We start from the raw sequence: 21,364 nt of genomic DNA on the forward strand, positions 1-21,364 counted from the left end.
CACAAGGTACTTCAGTAAGATGGCCAGATTTGGAGGGGGCATTTCTGAGACAGCTGATATGTTGGGCATAGAAGGCTATTCTGATAATAAAAACAACCACCAAACTACTGAATAACAGGATGAGAAGAACCTTTTAGTTTTTCTAGGCTCTCCCCACAAAACTTCCTTACATACAAATAGGTTATATAGAGAGTTATTTCTGAACTGAGTTAGATTCCCCAAGTCTGAAAGTTAGAGAACAGAAGTTTTACCATGGACTTCAGAGTGACTTGACAAACCACTGGTAATACTAAGGCTGAAGAAATTGGTTCATAATTGAAAATAAGGAAACAAGCACCATGAAAATTTAAAATCAAAGTTAGGTTTAATTTTACTAGAATTTAACAATGACAAAAATAAAACAAAAAAGATGGTTACTTTCACATGGGCATTATTTCCTAAGGATTAAAGATTTAAAAAGCAAAAATGTATTTTAAAAGGATTTTTAAAGATTTAAAATATTGGGGTCAACATTTGAAATATTGGGGTCAATATGTTTGTAGACAGAGGTGTTTCTTTAATTTTTTTTTTCTGGTACTGGGTTTGAACCTAGGGGCACAACCACCTAAGCAACACTACCAGCCTTGTTATCTTTCTTTTTTTTTTCTTTTTAAAAAAATTTTTTTAGATGTTGATGTATGTTTATTTTATTCATTTATTTATACGTGGTGTTGAGAATCGAACCCAGCACCTCACACATGCCAGGCAAGAGTTCTACCACTGAGCTAAAACCCCAGCCCCTTAATTTTCTAATTTTGAGACAAGGAAGAAAGAAAGTTGTCCATACTGGCCTCCAACTTTCAATTCTCCTAAGTCACTGTGATTGTCGGTGTGTGCTACCATCCTCGGCATAAATGTTTGTAGAGACTAAAATACTTTATAATGTTTCTCAGCAATAAAACGAAGCAAACTACTGATACACAAAATGGATGATCACAAATCATTAAGTTGAATAAAAGAAACCAGACAAAAAAGAATATATACTGTGTGATTCCATTTACATAAACCCTAGAAAATACAAGCTATATATAGTGACCAGAAGAAGATCCCTGGGGATGGCAGAAGACAATGAGAATGGGCAGGAGGGAGGGATTACACAGGGGTCTAAAGAAACTTTGGAGATTATATATGCACTCAATATCTTGATTGTGGCAATAGTTTTGCAAGTATATATAAATATCAAAAATTATCAAACTGTACACTTTAAATAAAGTTTATGACATGTCAATGATACCTCAACAAAGATTTTAATAAATAAAAAAGGCACTGATAAGCTCCCATCTTTTGAAAGACATTATATAGCATATTTTTGCTGAATTTACATATTAAGGCACTTGAAAGAATTATACAGAAGGTTTCTATAATGACATCAATCATGGGCTGGAAAAAGATTTTTAAGTTGGCCTTCCATGCTGTTATACTTATGGTTCCATTTCAGAACCTAGAAGTTGCATAGTTCCATACATAGCTCATATTTCATTTTTTTCTGTGCAACAAAGCAAGTTGCATAGACACATTTCTAATGTTTCCTTATACCATACAAGATCTAGGGTAATACCTGGAAGAAAGCAGATGCCAAACAAATAAATGACAATATTAATTATTGTCAATTACCAGTACTACAAGAAACTTTTTTGGGGGGGAGGAGTGCCGGGGATTGAAATCAGGGCCACTCGACCAGTGAGCCGCATCAATAGCTTTATTTAGTATTTTATTTAGAAATAGGATCTCACAAAGTTGCTTAGCACCTAACTTTTGCTGAGGCTGGCTTTGAACTCATGTTCCTCCTGCCTCAGCCTCTGGAGCCACTGGGATTATTGGCATGCACCACCATGCCTGGCTACAAGAAACTTTTTGAAGATCTTTGTGACAAGAAAAAACCAAAGTGATAAGAACTGAAAATAATGATCTCCTGTATTATCTGTATCAAAAGGACAAACTGAGAAAATATATAGCAAAATAATTATACCTACATAGGCATAGGTTTTTAAAATTATTCCTTGTCCATAAAAAAATATACAGGATTATTTTCAAAATCAAAGTTTCTATTGCTCTTTTTTTTTTTTTTTTTTTGGTATAAAATCCTGGATCTATATTGAATTTGGTTAAAAATTTACACAGACAAATTTGCTAGCAAAAAAAGATGTTAAAATTTCTGGGACATAGGGGAATGCTTAGGTCCTAACTATCTTCAAACATGGGTAAGAGTAAAAGCAAAAGGGTACAGAGAACCTAATTCATTAAGGACTGTGCTCAAATGTCCAATTACATTTCAGCAGTAATCAATGAAGACCGAGAGGTTGTAAGCTGTTTTTAATGTTCAATAACAAACAATACCTGTAAAATATTCAATGAAAATACAAAAATATTAGAGCACATCTAAATACAACCAAGGCAAGGCCACAATCTGTATTGCTTCCCTGAGATAACCAGAAGCCCTTTCCTGGTGAAATGAACTATTAACTCATCTCTCTCATCCATGCTCTGGCTATCAGCAGGAAGGGACACATTTAGCAGCTGGTAGTATTTAGCAGCTTGTAGTATCTGTACTCCCTCCTTCCCCAAAATAAGTTTCTCTCATGAAAGGAAACAGTTCTATTGTGGTTCTTATTTCCTGCAAGCAGTGCAGGTGGGACTGATATCTAATGAATGTGGCTATCACTGTTTTTCTAACCACCATACCCAGAGAATTCCTAGGATCTTGCAACAAGAGTTCCTAACATTTCTAAAGGTTATTAGGCATATAATTACCTGCTAAGAATGTAAAAGGTTGTAGAACATTCTGGAAATGATCAAAGTGTATGATCCTAGGTATAAACTAGTAAACAATGATGGTTGGCAAAGGAGTCAAATATAATTATTTAGAAAGTGGGTTTCGTGCCATGAAATTGAAAAGGATTGGTAGCACACAGCCAGCAGCTCTTAATTATGGAATACTATGCTATCAGACTTGTCATCAAAGGGCACCAAAATATTCCTAATTAGTAGGTTTACGTGAGGAAATGTTGCTAGCACACAAGGCCACCCAAAATTTTGTTAATAGAATTAACTTTACCTATGTTTTCTAAACTTTATTCCAGGTTAAGATTTACGCACTCATTCAAAATTACTCACCAAATAGTCTACTACGTGCCACATATTTTGTCATGAGAAACAAAAGGATGAGGTACAGAAGCAATACAGAAAGTTCTGATTACATCAAAGTCCCAGGTTCGGGTTATTTCTTCAGTTTCTACTTCATCTTTGCCTTTCATTTTACCATATGAGGTACTAATAAATTCCCTTTTGCAACAGTTTGAATTTTTTGCTACTTGTAACTAAGGAAATCTTGCCAAACACAATATTGGAAACTGTTCCTACCTTGAAGCAGAACCATGTATCTAAATTTACCACATTACGCCTAAAAGCAAAGATGCTCTTAAACCTGCATTGGTCTAGGAAAGAGTTACAGTAATATCCCAGAAGGCTTCACAGTGGAGGTGAGTCTTAACAGGAGTAACAGAAGTTGGCTACACTGGGCCTGAGAGGTGAAGGATAAAGCAGCATAGAAGACATATATAGATGTTGGCCCTGGGCACTGCAGGTGATGAAAACTACTGAAGGATTTAAAGAGTGATGTAATCAAATTAATTGCTGGGTACTGTACACATCTAGGCTAGGTGTATGGATAGGAAGTGGCTCTGTCCACTAAGGTCAGGAATTCTAGAGGAATAGTAGGTTGGTAGAAATAAATTCATATTTTCTCCACAACACCTCAGGGAAGACATTTAGTAGTCTTAGGAAAGACAACTAAATTGTAAAGAGATTTTGAGGAAAGCTCACTGTACCAACAACAGGTAAGGATATAAGAGTGACTAGGACTGTCCAAAGAAAAGGTTTAGGAGAAAACCCTGGAAAATGCCAACTTAAACAGCACTTGAAGACTTCCCGAACCTTTCAAGGCAGTTTCTAGTCACTTCCTCTCCTGTGTTCCCATGGCCCCTTGTACAGACCTCTACTCTAATATTTAAAAGCTACATTGTAATTATTTGTTTGCATATCTGTCTGTCTTCATATGTGGTGCAACAGGAAGTGACTATATCATCTTAGAGTTAGCATTCAATAAATATTTAACCTGAAAGAGCGAAGTAATGCCAATAATCAATAACGAAAGCTTATAATCTCCAAATAAATCCGACCAAATCATTAGTCTGGGTATTATTCTAATCACCTGAGTACCCAGAGAGTACTGACTGTGGAGATTGCCTCTATGATATTCTTGTTCAACAAAATTACCCAATACTGTAGTTGGAACAAAAGTTTTAAAGTTAGGAGTTATTACTCCACAGATTAGTAGAAGTTGTTCTTAGAATCCTGATCCCCAGAGGTAGGAGATTTATTTTTATGCAAGACTATGGAAGCTTAGACAACTGCAACTGACATACCAACCCAGAACACCCTCCCCATCTCTCCAAAACCCTTACCTTTAAGAAACAAAACAAAAATTTTCTTGTCATTCTACTTTTGACCTTTTTCCTCTATCTTAAAATCTCCCATAAGGAAACACAGCATTAATAAAAATAAAATAAAGGTTGAGTTTGTTTAAATATTATAAAAATAGTTTTCACATCGCTGAACTTTAGTTCTGTGATTAAGTACAGAAGTTAAATGATAGACAATTCAAGTCACGAGTTTCTAATTTGTAGCCAAGAGTGACATATTAGACATGGACAGCATATAAGATCAACTTATGCTAGATAACAGATTGTGTTACTCACAAGAACAATTCATGATGTAAATTAATTTGCTGAGTACAAATTTCTTTGTTTTTATACCATACTATGTCCTTCTAGTCAAGCTGTTAGGCAATAAACACAGTTATAATAAGCTGTTATATAATAAATACAGTCCTGAAAGAAATACTGCCAACTGACTTATAAGAAATGTTGCAATTGTAAAATGTTATAATTGTAAAAGAGAATATTTTTATTCAGAGAAAGGCAAAAATAGTTTACCAAATTAAATCAAGGTTAACCGGGAAAAGGCAAAGAAATTTACTAGTATCCCAAACCATCAGAATGAAGCAGATTCTGTAACATGGCAATGTTTAACAACAAAATAAAGAGATAACATTTTAATATCATTAGAAATATTGTTTCTTGGATACAAAGGAGGAGTACTGATGAGGAATGAATAAGTTGGTAGAGTGCTTGCCTCACATGCACAAGGCTCTGTGTTCAATCCCCAGCACCACAGAAAAAAAAAAGAAGAAGAAGAACTCCAGATAAGTGCTTGTCGGAATACTCTGTTGGAGAAAGGTGAAACTGATAGAAGATGTAATTGATAAATATAGGATGTACCTCAATATGCTGAGAGATTTTGACATCAGAGGAAGTGTTTGAGATGAAAAAGTGAGACATACATAAAAAGAGGGTTTAGATGTGAGATGTCTTCCAAAAGCTCATGTGTGAGACAATGTAAGAAAGTTCACAATGAAATGATTGTGTTATGAGAGCCTTAACCTAATCAGAGCATTAATCCCAAGATAGGGATTAACTGAGTGGTAACTGTAGGCAAGTAGGGTATGGCTGAAGAAGGTGAGTCACTGGGGATATGCCTTTGGGATATATATTTTGTCCTTGGAGGGTGGAGTGCTCTCCCCCCCCACACACACAAACACACCCCTTTATGTCTTGTTCCCAGCTGCTTTCCTCCACCAGACACTTCCAACATGATGCTCTGCCCTACCTAAGCCCTGAGGAATGGAACTAACCATCTGTGGACAGAGACCTCTGAAATTGTAAGCTTCAAAATATATTTTTCTTCCTCTAAACTTGTTCTTGTTGGGTCAAAGAAGTGAAAAAGCTGACTAAAACACTTTTTTTTAATCTTTTTATGAAAAAATACTTGTCTCCCCACTCAGTGCTCCCAAAGTACTATTGTACAAATCTCTATTCTAACATGCAAAACTGGATTGCAATTATTTATATCTCTCTACATATGCAAATAATTACTAATTTTAGGAAAAAAAAGAGGTATGTATAAAGGAGAAATGATTATAGTATACTAAATGAATCAGATGTATATACTCTTATGCTGTCATAATTGTGTAAAAATTAGACAAAGTTCTAAACAAAATTATATAACTCTTTAGGAAGAATGGGTGGATAGAAAGACACAAAAGAGACAGTGAAAGAGCCAAACATTAATTATCCATGCAGAAAATCAATATATAATTGACAACACTAAAGAATAAATCAAGAAATATCAGTGGAACTATTTTGAAGTCTAAGGCAGGAGGATTCCATGCTTGAAGCCAGCCTCAGCAACTTACTGAGACCCTGTCTTAAAATAAAAAGTAAAAAGGTCTGGGATGTAGCTCATTGGTAGAGCACCCCTGGGTTCAATCCCCAGTACTTCAAAAATAAAAATAAAGAAAAGAAAGAGATACCAATGAAAGCATATTGCTTAGTGACAGAGGTAAATACCAAAACGAAGAGTTGAAAGTGGTGGCCTTAAGGAAGTGAATAGAGGGAAATGAGAGACTTTCATAGAATCAATGACAGGAGACAAGCATTTTTCATAAAACACTATCAGGTTCTAGTTTCAGTACCTGGTTAACACTAGTAAATAGTCAAACAAAAAATTTTAATGAAAGAAAGCAAGTATTGCTATGATTTCTCTCTACTTTCCCTCCTTTGGAGATAGAGGTAAGCAGGATTACGTTTGTGAAAGAGAAAAAACTGAACAACACAGGTAGAAAATTTTGAGAAAGAAGTACTATTGTAGAATGTGAGCCAAACCCAGCATGTGATGCTCAGGGCCACTTTGTTCCTTGTTTTTATTTGTAAAACTGCTATGACCATAAAGGAGAACTTGGGTTCTTTTCAGAGAAAAGAATTGTCATTTCCTGGACATTTGGTGTCAAGTATAATGATCAATGAACCTGATGTCTTAAGGGAAACTTCCAGGCAGGCTTGCTGTGAGCTATTGCCCAGTTGCTTTTATTTATTTCTCTGAAAATATGAGTCCTTTCCTGACTTGTGATTCACATACAAATAATATACAAACGCCAAATGTTATAAATCAAAAGTATGAAATGTTGGTCTGGGGATGTGGCTCAAGCTGTAGCGCGCTCTCCTGGCATGCATGCGGCCCGGGTTCGATCCTCAGCACCACATACAAACAAAGATGTTGTGTCTGCCGAAAGCTAAAAAAAATAAACATTAAAATTCCCATTCTCTCTCTCTCTCTCTCTCTCTCTCTCTCTCTCTCTCTCTCTCTTTAAAAAAAAAAGTATGAAATGAGAAGGATTTTAGAACTTAAACCCTCAATTGGACCATTTTCTGTGCTACAGAAATTTGATAATGTATGCCCTAGAAGCATAAGCAGCTGTATAATCAAGTGAGATGTTTAAAAACTTATACAAAGATAGTAAGGAATTCAACACTTCCCCCTAAGAAAACATTGCAAGGAAATTTTAAAGCAAAAATTCACTAAAAACATAAACTCAATAATAAATACATTTCATTATTTTTTGTAAGGTTTTCTTGTTTAAAATGTGGCAGCAAGCCCTGTGGGGGCTTATATATCTTTCACTTAGATTTTTTTTTCAGTTATTAAGATTTTATCACATTTGTATTCTCGCTCTCACTTATCTTTCTCTTTTCTCTCTCTGGTGTGTGGTTTGTATACATACATACACACATGTATCTATTTTTTTTCTTTTTTTTCCCCATGAAACATTTTGAAGTAAGTTTTATATATATTTTACTTTATCCCTAGAAATATCAGGTAGCACATCCTAAAAATGGTAATATTCTCTTGTATAACCACAATATCATTGTGATACTTAGAAAATTAATATGAATTTAACATCATGTAATATATACACAGTTGATATTTAACCTTTCCTAATTGTCTTTTATAGCTGCTTTCATTTTGTTTTCTGTTCCAGGATCCAATCAAGTCTCACCCATCGTATTTTTTTGTCACATCTCTGGAAGAAGATTTTGATAAGCCACACTGGGTTAACATTGTTATCAGGTGGCATCCATTTTGGGTAAAACTGAAGACTTCCTAGGAGAATGGATCCAGTTACTTGTGGGTCCAGCTTTTGTTTTGCTGAGGGAATACACAGAATGAGACCAAACTGAATTGGTAAGACAAAGAGGGGGCATTACTTTCTTAACATTGTAACAGTGGTCCACTTTGTGCTTTGGGTACAGCCCTTGCTACTCTGCCACTGTGACTTATTTTCTTTCTCTTCCTCTCTCCCTATTCCTTCCTGATGTCTCCACCTCCCTAATCTCACTGGTGGTGGTGGGGGGTGTTCTTCCCCATCCTAAGCAGAGTTGACTGTCCTTGAGCATATACCCACAAAGTCATTCAGACTTGGGATTGTACCACAAGATCTCAAAAATGACTATCTCCCAAATTAACAAGTGAATCATAACTCCAACAGAGAACCCTGGAATGTAGCCTTTGAATCACTTCTTTAAAAGCTCCCTGCTGCCCTTAATGGGCAGAATCACAGCCTCCTGGACAGGAATCCCTTGTATTTCTCTTTTGCTAGCAAAGCATTAAAAGTTCTTTTTCCTTTTTCTCAAATTAGTGTCCTCATTACGGGATTGACATTGGGGACAAGGACAGAGCTTTCGGTAACAAAACCAAAGTTTAGGCATTTAGTTAAAAGAAGCTTGAGAAGACAAAGCGTGTGTGAGTGTGTGTGTGTGTGTGTGTGTGTGTGTGTGTGTGTGTGTGTATGTATCCTGGATAGCAACCGCAAGTTTTAGGGAGTCCCAAACTTTTATCATGCTCAGAACACCAAATAATTAAGCTTTTCAAAGATGTTTTGGTTTGACCCTAGGTTTAGGAAAAAAATGAACATTATTTTACTTAGCAATAAATTACCAATAACAATAGGGCACTCAAAATTACCTCTTCTGTAGCTGCTCATCAGACATTTGCAGCTCTTGTTTCAAACGCATATATCTGTCTTTCCTCAGCAGCCTAGAACCATCGTAGAGGCTAAGCTCTCGGTCATGGATCAACCTAGTGGGATAAAGGGAATGTCAGAAAACAAACTAGCCAGTTCTGAACAGTGACGTTATTAGAAATAGAAGCACTCGATCAACACTTTAATCATGTCTATTATAGGTTGTAGTTGAGTCAAATTATTTCATTAGATGGATTTTTCAAAATTTCAAGGTGGCTAGTGCTGTTATATTTGGCAAAACTTATTTTCTGTACTAGAGAGCTACAGTCATAACTACTAGATGTAGCCAGTGAGGGGGAGGGAGAGGAGAAGGAGGAGGAAGAGTGGCAAGGAGGTGGAGAAGAGGGACAAAAAGAAACAGCTGAATGAGTGTCTCAGAATTACCATAGGGTATATATTACTGAGCAAGGCAGTTGTCACATACACCCGAATCTGATATAACTCTTTAAGGGAAAGTATTATCAAAATATTTCTATCTTTGGAATTAGATGATTTTAAATATCAAAAATCTTCATAATGAAATAACTATACTGCTATTTCTTTTTTTTAAGTATTTACTTATTTATTTATAGTTATAGTTGGACACAATGCCCCTATTTCATTTGTTTTTATGTGGTGCTGAGGATAGAACCCAGTGCCTCACACATGAAAGGCAGGCGCTCTACCACTGAGCTACAGCCCCAGCCCCACTACACTGCTATTTCATATACCAATTCTGATGCTGGCCTAGCCATCTACACCAGAAACAGCACTGTCTTCCAGGTGCTGCAAAAGTCAAAAAGCACCAACCACTAAGTCTGATGACACCCATGTTAGGAGCTGCAACATAGTCTCCATTCTATGGGTCTATAATGCAGAGGTTATGGGCATGGGCAGTGGACTCAGCCAGACCTGGGTTCAACTCTAGCTTGGCATTTTACTCCCTGAATGAGAGGGAGTAATATCTCTACATTTTTATCTTTTACAAAATTAAGGCAATAATTTTACAACCTCACAGAGTTCCTATGAAAATTGAATAATATAAAAAATGATTAACAGAGTTGCTCTCAATCTTTATTGTACATTAAGTTCTTCTGGGAAGTGCTTAAAAATGCCAATGTTCAAGCCTCAGCCTGAACCAATTAACATCAGAATTTGTGAAGGTGGAACCCAGGCATCGGTATTTTTAAATTCCCAACCTGCAAGGTAATTCCAAGGTTGAAAACCTGAGAAGCACTGTCTTAAAACAATGTCCAGCACAGAGTAAGTACTCAATTAATGATAGCTGCTGCTGCTGCTATTCCTGCTTAGCTGAACATTCAAGAGACAGTAAATAAAAGGTGACTTTATTTTATTTTTTGTCTACACATTTTTCTCCTTGGAAGATAAAAATATTATAAGTATAAAATATTTATGGTAAATCACTGAAAGTTTGTGATAGTATTTTAAATGTGTTCAAATCTAATTAGAATTAATACATTTGGGATCTTTAATATACTATCTGCATCTTGTCAAGGACAAAAACTTTTTGAATAGTTAGTTGGGGAAATGGCTTATTGTACTTATTTGGTTCTTCCCTATAATTCAAAGTTGACAATCAATGTCCAAAAATCATAGAACCAAGAAGAATAAAAAATATCACTAATTACTTTTCTAAAATGACACAGGGTAGAAATATTTTCCACAAAAATTACACATGAAGAGGCTTCTCTCAACACTAAATTCTACAGAAGTTTTAAGAATATGTAAATATTTTTCTCCATCTAAACTAAAATAATTTTTTAAAAAAATGGTGACATAAATGTTTATTACTGCAAAGTCAGCTTTTCTAATCTCTATACAATATAATCAAATAGCTAAAACATTTTAAATTAAAGCTACATTTTTCTCTTTCTCAAAAAACAAAGATTCCAACAAAATCAACCAATAATACAGATCCAGATCAATATGGAATTTGTAACTAGTGAAGTTATAACTCTAAAAAAATACAGAAACTCCAGCTCTGTAATTTGTTGCATATGTAAATCTGCAAATATAAAGTCCTTCAAAATTATTGAGAATTTTTTTTCAGCTATGAAGAAAAAAAAAGTTATGGCTATGGCATTTCCGAAAATGTTCATTATTTGGATTTGTGCTGTAATATATCTGTAAAAATAAGTAATCTCACATTCTACTCGGACACAGAAATATGAGCTTTTCAAGATGTAGAAACCCAGTTTAAAAAAAAAAATGGGAGCAATCCATGTCTGCTGCTTAAGTCGACATGGTGTTTGTTTGCATATTTGTGTGTTTTGGGTTTTTTGTGTATGAGTGTGTGACTCATACAAACCTCTGCAATACAGCAAGTGTGCCAGCATTGACCCGGTGAATGCCATCCAACAAGACCAGCTTGCCTTCCAGAGCAGCAGTCACAAGGGGTGAGGACCTCCAGGCAGTGTCTCCATTTGGAAGTGTGTATCTCTGCTGGAGCAGATCACGAGCTGTCATATCCTAAAACAAATTCCAGAAATCACAAAAAAAGTTAATTTTTAAGACATGGATTTGGCCCTCTTTCTGTACAAATTATTTCATATAACAACTGGGAAGTCATCTTCTCAAATTCACTGAAAAGAAAGATTTTCAGAAAGCTTAAGGTTTTCCTCCTATTATCTGTAAGCATTACATAGTAAGAGTGAGGATTTGTTCCCCCTTCTCCTTTTATTGAGCATTTCCTTCTCTTTTAAAAAGTTCATTTAGATAATAGCAATAATTTAATGGAATTTAACTCAGTTCCCCTCCTGCAGGGAGTAAAATGCATTGATTTCATTTTAAAATGAGAGACTATGCAAAGTCAACCTTCAGAGATCCTTATCAAGAATGTGCATTTTCTTGCAGTTGATGAGTTCTCCTGAAAAGCCACTACAGTCCATCACAGTGACTAATTATATTTAAAAGAGGCTTGATAGTGGAGGAAATCTAGGAGGACAGTCATCAGATGAGGTACAAGAATTCAGAAACAATAGCATGGCACTTACAAGCAAATTTTTAAGGTACACATACAATATGCTAGCACTAAAATAGTGTAACAGGCTTAAGCAAACTATTAATTGCCGCAGTCTGGCTGGGCACAAAATCAAGAGCCACTCAAGCAGGAACAAACTTTATTTCCAAAACTCCCGTGAATGCCACGCACGCACACTACCAACAGGAAATCCCTCCTCCAGAATTCCCTCCTACCGCACTTCCCCAACCAATGGGAACTCTCAGGGAGTCCCACGAGAGCTCCAAAGGAGCAGGCCAAGGCAGACAGCAGGGGTCTAATCTCCAATTAAATGCACATCTTAACATAATCATTATTATCTCAATGGCTTGCCGGTGTCACCTTTCAACCAAAAATGCCATGTGTCATTCCTACTTGGCTACGGCTCTCAGCAATTAATATTTATGATATATAAAAATCTACTGTAAAAGATTAGTGCCATACAACATGAACAATTTTTTCTTATATGTATTAAGATTGAAGGCAATAATTTCTTTACTGTTAGCAACTTCAGATACATTTTATGCCACATACATCAAACAAGCTGGACTTTTACAGTCAACATTACACAAAAATTTAAAGTGTTTTGTAAATTCTTTGATAACCATAGGCGGACCTGCGACCCAGCGGCAGAAAAGGCCCAGCGGCCTGGACGCCCCCCCACGCCTGCAAGGTAGGCGGAACTGCGACCCACTGACAGAACAGGCCCAGCGGCCTGCGGAGGGGCAGAGCCGCCCCCTCCCCGCACCTGCAAGGTAGGCGGACCTGCGACCCACCGGCAGAAGAGGCCCAGAAACCCGCGGAGGGGCAGAGCGTGGAAGACATATCACCCCGGTTGGGGGAGGGGCACAGTCGCTGGGCGGCTGCAAGGTAGGCGGACCTACGACCCACCAGCAGAACAGGCCAGCGGCCCGCAGAGGGGCAGAGCCGCCAACCGCGCCTGCAAGGCAGGCGGACCTGCGACCCACTGGCAGAACAGGTCCAGCGGCCCGCCAGCATGGATGACACATTGCCCTGGTTGGGGGAGGAGCAGAGCTGCCGCGCGCCTGCAAGGTAGGTGGACCTGTGACCCACAGGCAGAAGAGGCCCAGCAACATGCAGAGGGGCAGAGCCGCCGCCCCCCCCCGCCTGCAAGGCAGGCAGACCTGCTACCAACCGGGAGAACAGGCACAGTGGCCCGCTGGCATGGTAGGCACATTGCCCCAATTGGAGGAGGGGCAGAGCTGCTGCCCGCGCCTGCAAGGGAGACTTTGCAACTATACGAGAGCAATATAAATATATAGGGGGAAAATTCAATAACACAACAGTTTCACCAAGCAGAAAGAAACACAAACAATATGAAAAGACAAGGAAAGAAAGGACCACAAGCAATGCAGTTCAACTCAACGTTAGAAGAGGTAACAGCTGCAGCAGATGGAATGTCAGATAAAGAATTCAGGATATACATGCTTCAGATGATCTGGAGTCTCAAGGAAGACATTAGACAGCAAAATCAGACAATGAAAGATCACTTCGACAATGAATTACATAAACAAATCCAAGAAGCAAAAGATCAACTATACAGAAGATAGAGGTTATAAAAAACAAATAAACAGAAATCCTAGAAATGCAGGAAGCAATAAACCAACTTAAAAACTCAATGGAGAATACTACCAGCAGAGTAGAACACTTAGAAGACAGAACATCAGACAATGAAGACAAAGTATTTCAACTTGAAAAGAACATAGACAGCTCAGCAAGACTGTTAAGAAACCATGAGCAGAACATCCAAGAAATATGGGATAACATTAAGAGACCAAACTTAAGAGTCATTGGGATACAGGAAGGTATAGAGGTCCAAACCAAAGGAATGAGCAATCTATTCAATGAAATAATACGAGAAAACTTCCCAGACTTGAAGAATGAGACAGAATCCCAAATCCTAGAAGCCTACAGGACGCCGAATGTGCAAAATCATAAGAAATCCACACCTAGACAAATTATAATGAAGATGCCCAATATACAGAATAAGGAGAGAATTTTAAAAGCTACAAGAGAAAGGAAGCAGATTACATTTAGGGGTAAACCAATAAGGATAACAGCTGATCTTTCAACACAGACTCTGAAAGCTAGAAGAGCCTGGAATAACATATTTCAAACACTGAAAGAAAATGGGTTCCAACCAAAAATTGTGTATCCAGCGAAATTAAGCTTCAGGATGGAAGATGAAATTAAAACGTTCCACAATAAACAAAAGTTTAAAGAATTTGCAGCTAGAAAACCATCTCTTCAAAACATCCTCGGCAAAACATTACAGGAAGAGGAAATGGAAAATAACAATGAAAACCAACAGTGGGAGGTAGGACAGTAAAGGGGGGAAAAATAATCAAAGAGGAAAACAAACCATGTTTACTAACATAAATAAACAAATATGGCTGGAAGAACAACCCATATCTCAATAATAAGCATAAATGTTAATGGCTTAAACTCACCAATTAAGAGACACAGGCTAGTAGAATGGATCACAAAACAAGACCCAAAAATATGCTGCCTACAGGAGACACATTTGATAGGAAAAGACATACATAGGCTGAAGGTGAAAGGTTGGGAAAAATCATATCACTCATATGGACTTCGGAAACAAGCAGGAGTGTCCATACGCATATCAAATAAAATAGATTTCAAGCCCAAGTTAATCAAAAGGGATAAAGAGGGACACTACATACTGCTCAAGGGAACCATACACCAACAAGACATAACAATCATAAATATATATGCCCCAAACAATGGTGCAGCTATGTTCATCAAACAAACTCTTCTCAAGTTCAAGAGTCTAATAGACCATATTACAATAATCATGGGAGACTTCAACACACCTCTCTCACCACTGGACAGATCTTCCAAACAAAAGTTGAATAAGGAAACTATAGAACTCAATAACACAATTAATAACCTAGACTTAATTGACATATATAGAATATACTACCCAACATCAAGCAGTTACACTTTTTTCTCAGCAGCACACGGATCCTTCTCAAAAATAGATCATATATTATGTCACAGGGCAACTCTTAGACAATATAAAGGAGTAGAGATAATACCATGCATCTTATCTGATCATAATGGAATGAAACAAAATCAACGATAAAAGAAGGAAGGAAAAATCATGCATCACTTGGAGAATGAACAATAGGTTACTGAATGATCAATGAGTTATAGAAGACATCAAGGAGGAAATTAAAAAATTCTTAGAGATAAATGAAAACACAGACAAAACATATCGGAATCTATGGGACACATTGAAAGCAGTTCTAAGAGGAAAATTCATTGCTTGGAGTGCATTCCTTAAAAAAAGAAAAAAACAACAAATAAATGATCTCATACTTCATCTCAAAATCCTAGAAAAAAAAAATCCTAGAAAAAGAAGAGTAAAACAACAGCAAAAGAAGTAGAAGGCAAGAAATAATTAAAATCAGAGCTGAAATTAATGAAATCGAAACAAAAGAAACAATTGAAAAAATTGACAAAACTAAAAGTTGGTTCTTTGAAAAAATAAATAAAATCGATAGACCCTTAGCCATACTAACGAAGAGAAGAAGAGAGAGAACTCAAATTACTAGCATACGGGATGAAAAAGGCAATATCACAACAGACACTTCAGAAATACAGAAGATAATCAGAAATTATTTTGAATCCTTATACTCCAATAAAATAGAAGATAGTGAAGGCATCAATAAATTTCTTAAGTCATATGATCTGCCCAGACTGAGTCAGGAGGATATAGACAACCTAAACAGACCAATATCAATTGAGGAAATAGAAGAAACCATCAAAAGACTACCAACTAAGAAAAGCCCAGGACCGGATGGGTATACAGCAGAGTTTTACAAAACCTTTAAAGAGGAACTAATACCAATACTTTTCAAGCTACTTCAGGAAATAGAAAAAGAGGGAGAACTTCCAAATTCATTCTATGAGGCCAACATCATGCTGATTCCTAAACCAGACAAAGACACTTCAAAGAAAGAAAACTACAGACCAATATCTCTAATGAACCTAGATGCAAAAATCCTCAATAAAATTCTGGCCACTCGGATACAAAAACATATCAAAAAAAGTGTGCACCATGATCAAGTAGGATTCATCCCTGGGATGCAAGGCTGGTTCAATATACGGAAATCAATAAATGATATTCACCATATCAATAGACTTAAAAATAAGAACCATATGATCATCTCGATAGATGCGGAAAAAGCATTCGACAAAGTACAGCATCCCTTTATGTTCAAAACTCTAGAAAAACTAGGGATAACAGGAACATACCTCAATATTGTAAAAGCAATCTATGCTAAGCCTCAGGCTAGCATCATTCTGAATGGAGAAAAATTGAAGGCATTCCCTCTAAAATCTGGAATAAGACAGGGATGCCCTCTCTCACCACTTCTGTTCAACATAGTTCTCGAAACACTGGCCAGAGCAATTAGACAGACGAAAGAAATTAAAGGCATAAAAATAGGAAAAGAAGAACTTAAATTATCACTATTTGCTGATGACATGATTCTATACCTAGCAGACCCAAAAGGGTCTACAAAGAAACTATTAGAGCTAATAAATGAATTCAGCAAAGTGGCAGGATATAAAATCAACATGCATAAATCAAAGGCATTCCTGTATATCAGCGACAAATCCTCTGAAATGGAAATGAGGACAACCACTCCATTCACAATATCTTCAAAAAAAATAAAATACTTGGGAATCAACCTAACAAAAGAGGTGAAAGACTGATACAATGAAAACTACAGAACCCTAAAGAGAGAAATAGAAGAAGATCTTAGAAGATGGAAAAATATACCCTGTTCATGGATAGGCAGAACTAACATCATCAAAATGGCAATATTACCAAAAGTTCTCTATAGGTTTAATGTAATGCCAATAAAAATCCCAACGGCATTTCTTGTAGAAATAGAGAAAGCAATCATGAAATTCATATGGAAAAATAAAAGACCCAGAATAGCAAAAACAATGCTAAGCAGGAAGTGTGAACCAGGCGGTATAGCGATACCAGACTTCAAACTATACTACAGAGCAATAGTAACAAAAACAGCATGGTACTGGTACCAAAACAGGCGGGTGGACCAATGGTACAGAATAGAGGACACAGAAACCAATCCACAAAACTACAACTATCTTATATTTGATAAAGGGGCTAAAAGCATGAAATGGAGGAAGGATAGCATCTTCAACAAATGGTGCTGGGAAAACTGGAAATCCATATGCAACAAAATGAAACTGAATCCCTTTCTCTCGCCATGCACAAAAGTTAATTCAAAATGGATCAAGGAGCTTGATATCAAATCAGAGACACGCAGTCTGATAGAAGAAAAAGTTGGCTACAATCTACATACTGTGGGGTCAGGCTCCAAATTCCTCAATAGGACACCCATAGCACAAAAGTTAATAACTAGAATCAACAAATGGGACTTACTCAAACTAAAAAGTTTTTTCTCAGCAAAAGAAACAATAAGAGAGTTAAATAGGGAGCCTACATCCTGGGAACAAATCTTTACTCCTCACACTTCAGATAGAGCCCTAATATTCAGAGTATACAAAGAACTCAAAAAATTAGACAATAAAATAACAAACAACCTAATCAACAAATGGGCCAAGGACCTGAACAGACACTTCTCAGAGGAGGACATACAATCAATCAACAAGTACATGAAAAAATGCTCACCATCTCTAGCAGTCAGAGAAATGCAAATCAAAACCACCCTAAGATACCATCTCACTCCAGTAAGATTGGCAGCCATTATGAAGTCAAACAACAACAAGTGCTGGCGAGGATGTGGGGAAAAGGGTACACTTGTTCATTGCTGGTGGGACTGCAAATTGGTGCAGCCAATTTGGAAAGCATTATGGAGATTTCTTGGAAAGCTGGGAATGGAGCCACCATTTGACCCAGCTATTCCCCTTCTCGGTCTATTCCCTAAAGACCTAAAAAGAGCATGCTACAGAGACACTGCTACATCGATGTTCACAGCAGCACAATTCACAATAGCAAGACTGTGGAAACAACCTAGATGCCCTTCAATAGACGAATGGATAAAAAAAATGTGGCATTTATAAACAATGGAGTATTACTCTGCATTAAAAAATGACAAAATCATAGAATTTGCAGGGAAATGGATGGCATTAGAACAGATTATGCTAAGTGAAACTAGCCAATCCCTAAAAAACAAATGCCAAAATGTTTTCTTTGATATAAGGAGAGTAACTAAGAACAGAGTTGGGAGGAAGAGCATGAGAAGAAGATTAACCTTAAACAGGGGTGAGAGGTGGGAGGGAAAAGGAAAGAGAAGGGAAATTGCATGGAAATGGAAGGAGACCTCCATGGTTATACAAAATTACATACAAGAGGAGGTGAGGGGAAAGGGAGAAAAAAAAACAAGGGGGAGAAATGAATTACAGTAGATGGGGTAGAGAGAGAAGATGGGAGGGGAGGGGATGGGGGATAGTAGAGGATAGGAAAGGCAGCAGAATACAACAGACACTAGTATAGCAATATGTAAAACAGTGGATGTGTAACCGATGTGATGCTGCAATCTGTATACGGGGTAAAAATGGGAGTTTATAACCCACTTGAATCAAAATGTGAAATATGATATGTCAAGAACTATGTAATGTTTTGAACAACCAACAATAAAAATTAAAGGAAAAAAAATTGATGAAATTTCTTATATTTACAATGGTAACAGGTCTGTTCTGAACTCAAGATTAAAACGTAAGTCTTACTATGTCCATGTTCACACTATAAAAACGTATTAACTTAAAAATGTAATACGCTCCTGCTGAATCAAAGACACTTAATAAACAACATTCAAATTCAGCAAGTCATTTTAACCCATTATTAAAATTTGGCCTAAGTCTTTTAACAATTTTATTTAATTCTTTAACTATGAATTTTAAATTCATAGTTGCAAACTGGATGAATAGTATCAACATATGCTGCCCATGACAGTTAGAACAGCCAACATTTAACACATCCCTATCATTAGTACTTAGCAGGATGGTGCATAGTGGCAATGAGCTCATTCCTAGTTGGTATAGAATAGCAAATAGATTGCTCTGCAAGAAAAATATGACATTATTCAAAATAAAAGTGCTTGTGAGTCATTTTCACAATTTTTAAAAAAAATCAAGTATATATTTACATGTGTGTGTATACACACATACACACACACACACAAAATCTCTTTAAAGTTTGTATTAAAACAAAGTAAACTTAAAACTCTTAGTACTTACTATTCCATAAAAATATTCACACATACTGTCCTAGAAAATCAAACTGAAAACATGCTTATAATAATGATTCAAAATTAAAGGTACATATCAGAAACAGCTGGGAAACTTTCTGAAAACACAAAGCTTAGACCCCAACAGTTTAAAGATTCTGATAAAATACATTCATTCTACCTATCTTTTTTTTTATTAACATTATGTACATAATTCTGATATATCTCCCAGGCAGGATGTACTGCTCTATAAGACATTAAGCTAATGTGAATATTGTCTCATTTACTTATATGCCTTCCTTTTTCAAATAGGATTTATGATATTGCTCAACTATACAAAATGTACAACAAAATAGCATAGAATAAAGATGAAAGAATGAAAGAAACAAAAGGAAAAGATAAGGCTTGTTTCCTTCCTATTGGAATTCAGAGAGTAGGTGGCATGACCAAAGGATCTCCTGATACCCTATTTGCAAGAAATGGCTGGGTGTTAATTTTGAAAATCTCAGCTGCAGACTGAAAATATATGAGCCCAATTCTGCTCAGAAATCTTCTGATTGGGCCCAGGAAAAGGAAAAAAATGAGGAAGGTGACTCTGATGCAGAAGTTTAGAGTACTAAGGAGCTGAAGCTAACAACTGTTGAACATTTTTTATTATTTTAATTTTAGTAGATTACCTCATTCCTGAACCACAATTCTACATGACAATTAAAAAAAAAATACAATTTCATTTGGTCATGATTCCAAAGTACTTTAATATCTTATTAGTTCACACAATGCTTATAGTGCTTGTTCATAAAAGTAAAATTTATCAATACAAATGATGAGAATTCAGCTTCTCTTTCCAAATAAGCAAAGACTCCCTTACATTTACTGAAGTAAAACAAAATAATTATTTCTTGCTACATAACAAGCTATAACAGATCAACATAGCTCAATGCTGTTAATGCTAACAACAAGTACAGATCAGAAATATTCTTCCTTTTTTCAATCATTTAAATATTTAAGGTTAGCATTAAAACAAAGTAGTGAAAAATGGAAAATATTTGACATTTCTTACAAGACTAGCTCAGTTCAGGTTTTATCACCTAAATTCTCTGCATACCTTCATGTTAGAAAGAATCATTCTTTATTTCTAATATATCTTTGCTTTAAAATAAAAACCATCCTCAGAAGAAAAAATAGCATTCCATTTATATAAGCTGACAGTTTTATAAATAAGATGCTACATTTAAAGATAAAAATCCCAGCCTTTTCTTAACGAAAATAGTTGCCCTTATTTTTCTCAATATTAATTAAAATCCAAAGTTATTTCCAATTGTGTGAGGATGCAAGAATATCAAACTAAGCCTTCACAGAATAATAGGACCTAATAAAAACAAATTAACAGAAAAATTCTGGTATAATCTAAATGGGTCAATTACATGAATTAATTTTAGGTAATAGTTTATCGTTAAAACAGTAAAACCATTTCAAATGGTTCTGTCTATAAAGGATTCAGTTTTTAGCACCCTAAAATTAACATTTCAATATTTTATTTATCTTAACATATATTATGGATATGTGTATATATATTTATAATTTCATATATCTCTATATAATTTCATATATATGATTTCCTTATTCTTCCTGCCTACCTGTACCTCTTTGTTGGAAAGTTAAAATGTGCTCTTTTTTTATGGACATTTTGAAAGCACACTAATAAAAACTCAAAAAACATGAATGTCCTCATTTTTACATATATTGTTCTTATCCCTAGAACCTTTGAACTTAAGAGAATAAAAATAGCACTAATGATATCATAAGCCTGAACCATTTCCTCTTTCTGCATTTCCTTAAAAATTTGAAAACAACAGGACATGAAATCTAGTTCCTTTCAAGCTACCATTGTCTAACCTTCCTCACCTCACCTTCATTCAGATCCCTGGAAAACATCCATATAGTTCCTAAGATCCTGTTTCATAATAGTTCCTAAGATCCTGTTTCATAATAAATTATGCTCTTTTCTTTTGCAACAGAGAAACTGAATGAAAAATCAAAGTGTCCTAATAAAATGAGAAGCATAACTGTATGAAATAT

The 21,364-nt window shown here is 36.0% G+C and overlaps 1 protein-coding gene across 1 annotated transcript in view; it reads right to left on the minus strand.

The window, feature by feature from the left end:
* Vwa8 (von Willebrand factor A domain containing 8) overlaps positions 1-21,364 on the minus strand; it is a 394,300-nt gene that overhangs the window by 260,389 nt on the left and 112,547 nt on the right. Inside the window, exons 13-14 of the mRNA XM_071611473.1 lie at positions 11,325-11,485; positions 8,959-9,072 (exon numbers count right to left, since the gene is read on the minus strand). Of these exons, the coding sequence (XP_071467574.1) occupies positions 8,959-9,072; positions 11,325-11,485 (275 nt within the window). The remainder of the gene's footprint in view (positions 1-8,958; positions 9,073-11,324; positions 11,486-21,364) is intronic.

The sequence above is a fragment of the Marmota flaviventris genome, chromosome 4 (genome assembly GCF_047511675.1).
Source record: "Marmota flaviventris isolate mMarFla1 chromosome 4, mMarFla1.hap1, whole genome shotgun sequence".
Lineage (NCBI taxonomy): Eukaryota > Metazoa > Chordata > Mammalia > Rodentia > Sciuridae > Marmota > Marmota flaviventris.